Below are 8,206 nucleotides of genomic sequence, written 5' to 3'. Positions count from 1 at the left end.
TAGCCCAGCACGGAAGAACTCCGGCAACGTGCGAAAGCACGGCGGGGTGGTGTGAACACGACGGGCACGCGCGCGCGAAATTATCTAGCAGCAGCGCGAGGCGGAGAATTGAAGGCCAGTAGTGGACTTCCCGCCCCGCGCCGGCGATTCGGCGCCCGCCGGCGTGTCAGAGGAGCGTGGACCCGCCGGCGTGCGAGAGGAGCGTGGACTTCGGCGCGGACAAGTGGCCGGGCTTGGTCACCGGCGGCGGGCGGAGGCGTGCGTGCGTGCGGCCGCGCGGATAAGGTCCGATCCGCGGACGGACACGGTATGGTACGGCGCGGCGCTGGGTGGGTGGTCCAGCGCCACCTGCCATGCCTGGCGAGCGAGTTGAAGTACACGTCCACACCGTGCGGCCAGGCGGAGATACGCGTGCGGGCGCCGTGCGCGCGCGACGCCGGCCTCGCGGGCGAGGACGAGGGAGGAGTGGCGTGCAGCTGGGAGGCACACCGTCGGATACGTAACGTGCGGCGCGGTCCTGCTGCGGCGTGCGGCCGGCCGGCACCGACCCGGAGAGCGCGTTGCGGCGGGGGCGCCGAGAGAGGGTGGGCGGCCGGTGCGCGCGCGCATCTCGTGGGCGACGGGGGTGGTTAGCGGCTTCGATCTTGGGCTTTGCAGACGGCGCCGGCCGCCGCGGCTGGGCAGCAAGGCTGCGCCGGCGCCTTTCGCAGGGACGGCGCGGGCGCCGCGCTGCCGTTGCTGGTCGCCTGGTCCTCCCGCCTCGTGCCGGTTGGGTGGTGAACACTGGTCAGCAGCGGCGGAGCGTAGCGAGTAGCGACTGCCGGCAGAGTCAGCTAGTCGAGTGTTCTGACTGGTCGGTCTGAGAATTGCTGAATGATTGCTGTAGTAGGTGAAAATGTGAAAAAGGCCCGTACTTACTCATATGACGAAGGTAAGAAGGCCCATCGTAGATAGCCCTTTCGACCTTTTCACGTCCAGCCCAGTTATATCTCGGCTCCCCGAGGTGGGCCGTTGGTCCCAGTAGCCAGCAACAGATCTCCTCTTCAACCAAAAAGGAAAGGAAAGCAAAAGGAATCACCACCCTTAGAGTATTTGGACGGCAAATCTTATGACACCAGTTTTGCATCGGAAAATCCTCAGATTTGAAGATAGCAACTGCCTAGTGCCTATCTCTCGTCCCGTATTTCCATCACGAGACCGTACGTTGTGCTCACGCTTTGCGCCTCCCCGTTTCTAATAATAAACAATCCTCACGTCTGATCGGACGGCTCACAGCCCAAAACCCACTACCCAGCGGCGGATCTACGCCGCCAATGAGACAGCCAGCCAGGCCCAGCCAGGTAACGTAACCCTTCCGTGCCTCGTACGAAACCGCCCGTGTAAATTTGACCTGTATAAACTCGTGCACCAAAACCCCGGCCGCGTCCTCCGATCCATCATCGACAAGCCGCCGCCGCCGCCGCCGCCTCCTCCATGGGCCGTGTCATCCGCGCGCAGCGCAAGGGCGCGGCGGGGTCGGTGTTCAAGTCCCACACCCACCAACGCAAGGGCCCCGCCCGGTTCCGCGCGCTTGACGTCGGCGAGCGCAGCGGCTACCTCAAGGGCCTCGTCACCGACATCGTGCACGACCCCGGCCGCGGCGCCCCGCTCGCCCGCGTCACCTTCCGCCACCCCTTCCGCTACGGGCAGCAGAAGGAGCTCTTCATCGCCGCCGAGGGCATGTACACCGGCCAGCCCATCTACTGCGGCCGCCGCGCCGACCTCAGCATCGGCAACGTCCTCCCGATCGGGACGCTCCCCGAGGGGACCGTCGTCTGCAACGTCGAGGGGCACGTCGGCGACCGCGGCGCCCTCGCGCGCTGCTCCGGCGACTACGCCATCGTCATCAGCCACAACACAGACAACGGCACCACCAGGTTATTATATATATATCTACCACCATGCATGCATGATGCAGCATTCGAATTGATGTGCGATCATTCTAATTGATGTAATAAATAAACGATATGATCGTGGATGCAGGGTGAAGCTCCCGTCCGGCGCCAAGAAGCTGCTGCAGAGCAACTGCCGCGCCATGGTCGGGCAGGTCGCCGGCGGCGGCAGGACGGAGAAGCCACTGCTCAAGGCCGGCAACGCCTACCACAAGTTCCGCGTCAAGAGGAACTGCTGGCCCAGGGTGCGCGGCGTGGCCATGAACCCCGTGGACCACCCCCACGGAGGAGGCAACCACCAGCACATTGGCCACGCCTCCACCGTCCGCCGCGACGCTCCGCCCGGTGCCAAGGCCGGCCAGATCGCCGCGCGGAGCACCGGTCGAGGGCGCAGGGGCCAAGCCGCCGTGACCGCCGGCAAATCTATGCTATGAGATCTCGCGCGCCTGCACACAGATATATTTTGCTTATTACTCGTTGGTTCTTGTACGTCGTTTGAGAGGGAGAGAGTTATTGTTAGCTAGGGTTTTGCTGGATCTAAGTACGCTGTCGAGTATAATTATTAATCGATCTTCTCCTTTTAGTTCGTTTAAATACAGCAGAGTACTCTTCTGTTTGAGATCTAATTAGATTTGATGTCTCCCTCTCCTCGCACATCACATTTTGAGTGAAGAGTGTTTTTTTGTTGCTATATTGTGGTGACCTACTATACCAAGCTTACCTTTACTTATTCCTTTCTAAGAGCATCTCCAACAGTTCCCAATATTTTCTTTCCAAAATTTGTTGTTTGTCAACTCCTCAAATAGGTATAGGGAGATAAAAAAAATCAATCTCCAATAGTTCCCTATTGTTACTCCCAAAAATAAAAAGTTGTGATCCCACAAGATTAATTCCACGAGAAACTTCCATAGGTGACAGACAGAAGCTTCTTACAAATCAGATTGCTGACGATTTAGAGCACAAGAGGGCTTAAAATTTGGGAAAAAGAAAGAGGACGACGAGGGGGTTCCATTTTACCTATTACTTGCGCCAGTGATGCACCGTGACGGCCGAAATCGTTGTGAGAAGAAGTGGCGGCGGCCACGACCTTCTCCTTACTGAATGAAGAGCATCTTCTTGTAGTTGGTCGGCAGTGACGGGCCGTGCTTGTCCTCTTGTACTTGGCGATGGCGCGCAAGCTCAATCCTGCTTCCTCGACGACGAGCCAAGGAGGACGACGCGCGGCGTGAAGTAGGACGCGGGGAGAAGAGGTGCCGACGATGGGGAGTCATAGAGTCGTGCGTATCTTTAAGCACAAGGATGAGCAATATGCCAATTGTTAGGAGATGGGGAATTATAATGGAAAACTATTGGAGAGTTTTTTTTTTCCAAAAAAACAAGGATGGGGAAGAGAGATATGGAACTATTGGAGTTGCTCTAATATTACTAGCATTGCACAAAATATATCTGCCTGTTGCCTGCATTGTAAACTAGACGACACTCGTAAAGAGTGTTCATTACACACAAGTCACAAAACAGCCAAATGATCGAAAAATTGTGAACCAAAGCGACGAAGTCAGAATTGAAAATGTCCAGAGGAGCAATAGGCAGGGTGGTAACAAGAAGGGCCAGGCAAACGCGGCAACATGCAGTTGCAATGTGTTTATTATTTTGGAACCATATCGTCTATAGGCGGCTACATGCCTTGCTCAATCAAGTAGTCGCCGAGCCTCTCCACCACCAGGTTGCACTGCCCGGGAGTCATCGGTTCGTCGTAGATGCCAATGATGAGTGCCTGCCCAGTCTTCTTCACCGTGATCCCGCCAGATCCCTGAGAAACAAAAACAAGAAATTTGTAATGCACTCATACTACTGACGGAAAGATATGCCCAATCTTGTACTATTCAGCGTTTAAGAGTGACATAATATGGTTGAATGCCTTATAATTTTTATTATATACAAAAATCACAAGCAGGTTAAAAAAAATACTCTCCTCCGTTCTAAATTATTAGTGGTTGGTTTGGCTTTTCTAGATTCGTAAGATTTGCTATACACCTAGATATAATAGATTTGTAGATGCAAACAAAAACTATAAATCTAGAAAATGAATCCAAAAGGACTAATAATTTGGGAGGGGAGAGTAGTTCAGTAGGTACATCATACATGGTACAGTCCAAGAAAGCACGGAGGACCTTAAGAGAAGCAATAAGTTGGTTTTATTGTAAACTATACGCCAGACGTGGTATATCCCAAGAACGCATGTGGGTACCTCAAGGGACGTCTGTCTGTTCTAGATCAAAGACACGTGCAAATGAAAATTGCCAGTAACTTGTCAATTCTCTTTGAGATCACCACAATGGTAAAGGCACCCCCACATATAGGCTCAATCTTTATTTTTTTCTACTTCTAATAAAAATTACGGCAAATCTCTTGCCGTTCTCTTCAAAAAAAAAAGTGTCTGCAGCTTTAATTTAGTGTTGGGAATAATGAAGATATGTCCAACTATATACTACTCCATATAACATAATTTTACGTAACACTCATATAATGTCAATGAAAGATATCAATTTAGGAAGAACTAACTACAACTGATGGATTTGGAACCTGAAAGTTTAAATGTGGTGAAAAACGACACTGAATCTTTGTAAAGACTACATAGGGTTATCCTATTGCAAATGTATTACGTTTTGGAAATCTTTGACAAATGATATGAATGTGAATGAATAAGGAAAGTGAATTATATGGGTTATGAGCAAAAAAACAGAACAATCAAAGGGCCCCTGAGTTCCTGAAGGAAAAAAAAGGTCGCATTACTGTCTGTCTACTTTGATGTGGACATGTGGTATATGTGAGTTTTCCTCGTCGGAGATATTACGCTACTAATAAGTTTTTTTTTAAAAAAAGATATTACCCTGCTCGTTCTATACTGACACAAACATGACTACAAGAATAAGGCAGAAAGTTTAATTCAAAAAAAATGCAGAAACAGAGATCAGCAGCGGCGATGGGCAGTCATGCATCACCTTCTTGCCACGGATGACAGCGCCAGGTTCGCCTTGGATGACCATGTATTTCGTGGGTCCAAGGAACAGGCCGGTCGGGGCGAGGTGCCCCGGCTCATCGAAATCCTTCATGATGTTGGCCGTCTCCTCGGTCTTGAACTGCCACCACACACGCACAAACAAAATCACCCCAGAAATGTCAGCGCGATTAGTCTTCAAAAAAGAAAAAGAAATGTCAGCGCGACCATGCAAAAATCAAGAAGAATTGCAATGACCTGCGGGAACGCGGCGCTCTGAGCCCAGACGGCGCCGTCGTGGCCGAGGATCGCCGCCGAGGTGAGGTGGTGGCCCTCGATCTCGCACATAAGGTGCTCGTCCACGTACGTCTGCCAAGACATCTTCGCCCTCCTCCTTGCTCCCTGACGATCCCGATCGGAGGGGGAGATCGATCGATCTGCTGAGGGTTTGCGTGCGTGCTCCGATCCCCGGCCGCCGAGTTCTAGTGGCGATGCGTGTGGCGCGGGTGGCATAAATAGATCGGGGAGTGGGAGGAGGACCGGATCCCCGCGCTCGCTCCGGCCACACGTTCGTCTCCTCGCGCCCGTCGACCTCGCCGTCTTTCAGGGGGCTGCTTGCTCACTCCGCCGCAGGAAGGATTCGGATATCCAAGCGCCCTCGGCGAGCCATGGATGCGCTGAAGTGTCGGAGCCCTGCATGCCACTGCAAAGAACGAGCATAATGGGGCTTGGGTTTGGTCGACGCACACGAGCAAGAACAACCCGGCCCTCTTAAGAACCACTGTGGGCCTGCTTTTAGTATGATACAAGCCCAACGAGATCTCTGTGCTGAAAGGGCCGACAATTTAAGCCCATCAGCCTGATCAACAACTGTGTTAAGCTCTTTTTTTTCTTTTTGATATGAACGGTAGCTTGTTTTTTGAAAGGAAAAAGGACGGAAGAAGAAAAAAATTACAGAAGCTACTCCTTTTTGGACCACTATATACTCTGCACAATCGTGTTCCTTGGCACGGAAGTTGAGCTTTGTGAAGTCTAGCCTCAAAGCGCAGCCCCCACCACGCCACGAGCCCACGAAGAGCAAAGCGTTCAGCATCTCGCATCACCAAGGACCCAAGGTCCGAGGACCAACCTGACTGCGTCCAACCTAAACATACGGATATGGGGTCGCCCTGATCTCCACCCCATCCGATCGGACCTCGAACAATTCCTCAGCAAAATGGAGTAGCTCCACCTCTGCCCTCAGCCAAAAAAAAAACGAGGATTGGAATGGAAACGGCTAGGAAGATGAATTTCGAAATTTCCGAACCCGATCCGATTCCATCCTGAGCTCAAGCACATCTGATCTCAACCGTGATTCCGTGAAACCACCGCCTCTTCCTCCTTTTCGTGACGCCTCCGTTTCCGCTTCCGTTCCCATCCCCAAACCTGAAGGCCAAAAGTTGTGGAGGCACAAGCAAGGCGCTATCCCGCGATGGGTACGTGCGCCGCACAGTGGATAGGACCGTACTTTTTGCAATTTAATTCTTTTCGTGAAAAAATTTCACATATACGATTTTTTGTAATTTTTTATAAAAATGAACCCTTGGTCGGCGCCGCAATTCACGGCTCCGAGATAACACATCTCGGCGCCACGGACTACGGCGCCGAGCCGCGCAGGCCATTGCAATCGACGTGACCAAGTCGGCGCCTTAATTTGTGGCGCCGAGCCTACTGGCCTATATCTCCTCCTTCTTCCCTTCTTTCTAGCTTGTATCATTTGTTCCACCCCTTCTCGGTTTTATCAGAACCTCCACTCGCCCAAATGACAAATTTGACCTTGGGAAGACCGATTGAAACCACAGATATACAAGAGAAAAGTATCCTCTATGCCCTCTTAATTTTTCACATATGGATTTTGTTTGCAATAGGTGCATTGTTGAAATAATTATTCGTCATTAGGCGCACTACATCAAAGTGCCAATGTCTTTCTCGGGATCAACCTACATTCCACGGAGCAAGCATAAAACAACCATATCCGAAGGAATTGATGTGCCAATATGTTTCTGCGGTTCGTTGTGCAAGTTAATAAAATCAGATGTTTTAGGCGATGACTACGGGATGATGTTCTTTATGTGTGAGAACTACGAATATGATCCACCAAGCGATACGGCAAAGACTGGGCTAAGGTAGCACAAGAACATACGCTATTTGTCTTTGTCACTCTTAGATTGTGTTATGATTCTAATTTTAGTTGGACAAAGTCTCCTCCACCTCTTTGTGATTTTGTGCAGTGGTTCGACACCGAGCAGTCGCAGCAGGCTAAGGACTATGTGGAACAAGAAGCAAGGTGGGCTGCAGAACGTTGGCACTGAATGAAGCAAGAGGAACAAAAAGAGGAGAAGTGCAAGAAAGATCAAGAAGAAATCCGCAAGAGGATAGAGGAGGTGGATCGTAAGACGGCGGCAGAACGTGAAGCTGACGGAGAGAAAGCGAGGGAGGGCACGTTGTGCGGAGGAAGCCGGGCCCGAAGCAATTAGCAAGGGCAAATATTCTCGGTGCACTCAGTAGAGTAGAATTATGTAATCCCGGCAATGAGTTTAATGGAATAGTTTCTCTGTTATTTCAATAATTGAGTTAACCTTTATATTGGGTTGTACCTTCAATATGGAGCACAATCTTGCTGCAATGAGTGTAGATGTCAGCTGTCGGTGTCTCTGTTCTAGCTTTTCCTCAGCACAAGTGTGTGGTCCTACGACCTTTGTGATCTTGAACTTTTCCGTGACCTTCTGTTTCCGAGCACATACCCGCCAATTGCAATTTGTCTGGTCGCACACAACTGTGTAATATCTCTGCACATAAGAATGCTTCACCCTGAAAGATCTTTTCCGTTTCACTGAGTACTCCTGCAACCACCTCCGTAGTGTAGGCAAATTTCTAAAAACAATACCCTTCTTAATTTCAAGTACTTCATCATCACCATGCTCACGACACTCTAAGAGATCAGCTTCTCTTCCTTCTGCATATGTCTTTTCAAGATTCCAGACATCGCTGAATTCTGGCACCTCTGGATCAATATCAGGACAAACGTGTCTGATGAGCTCTCTATCTTCTGCGTTCAATGGGGGAATAGGACGGTCGTCATCTGAATCTACAGCTCTTTCATTCTCATAAGGCTCCTCTTGATCATGAATGGGCCATTCCACATTATTAGAGCCCCGCACTGTATGGACTGGTGCTATCTCGGGAGTAATACCAATATTATTAGGGACATCTCCTGCATTCCGTCCACAAATAGAAA

At 50.9% G+C, this 8,206-nt stretch overlaps 2 protein-coding genes across 2 annotated transcripts; one reads left to right on the top strand and one right to left on the bottom strand.

Annotated features, from left to right (window-relative positions):
• Positions 1-1,473: 1,473 nt before the first annotated feature.
• Positions 1,474-2,365, top strand: LOC120700675 (60S ribosomal protein L8-2-like). The gene is made up of 2 exons (XM_039984921.1): positions 1,474-1,916; positions 2,023-2,365. Exons 1-2 carry the CDS (start codon positions 1,474-1,476, stop codon positions 2,363-2,365), a joined length of 786 nt encoding a protein of 261 aa, XP_039840855.1.
• Positions 2,366-3,319: 954 nt separating this feature from the next.
• LOC120701282 (profilin-9-like) lies at positions 3,320-5,623 on the bottom strand. Its single transcript, XM_039985396.1, has 3 exons — positions 5,188-5,623; positions 4,934-5,071; positions 3,320-3,741 (listed from the first exon to the last, which is right to left on the bottom strand). The coding sequence occupies exons 1-3, from the start codon at positions 5,440-5,442 to the stop codon at positions 3,607-3,609; spliced, it is 528 nt and encodes a 175-aa protein (XP_039841330.1). The 5' UTR covers positions 5,443-5,623; the 3' UTR covers positions 3,320-3,606.
• Positions 5,624-8,206: the final 2,583 nt, after the last annotated feature.

Source organism: Panicum virgatum, chromosome 3K, assembly GCF_016808335.1.
Source record: "Panicum virgatum strain AP13 chromosome 3K, P.virgatum_v5, whole genome shotgun sequence".
NCBI lineage: Eukaryota > Viridiplantae > Streptophyta > Magnoliopsida > Poales > Poaceae > Panicum > Panicum virgatum.
Note: the sequence above shows the minus strand (reverse complement) of the source record. Positions and strands in the feature narration are given on the sequence as shown.

Coding starts and splice junctions, on each gene's coding strand:
- LOC120700675 (XM_039984921.1), top strand. CDS start 1,474: ATGGGCCGTGTCATCCGCGCGCAGCGCAAGGGCGCGGCGGGGTCGGTG. Junction 1,917..2,022: donor ACAGACAACGGCACCACCAG/GTTATTATATAT, acceptor TCGTGGATGCAG/GGTGAAGCTCCCGTCCGGCG.
- LOC120701282 (XM_039985396.1), bottom strand. CDS start 5,442: ATGCCACCCGCGCCACACGCATCGCCACTAGAACTCGGCGGCCGGGGA. Junction 5,072..5,187: donor AGAGCGCCGCGTTCCCGCAG/GTCATTGCAATT, acceptor GTGTGGTGGCAG/TTCAAGACCGAGGAGACGGC. Junction 3,742..4,933: donor CTGTCATCCGTGGCAAGAAG/GTGATGCATGAC, acceptor TTTGTTTCTCAG/GGATCTGGCGGGATCACGGT.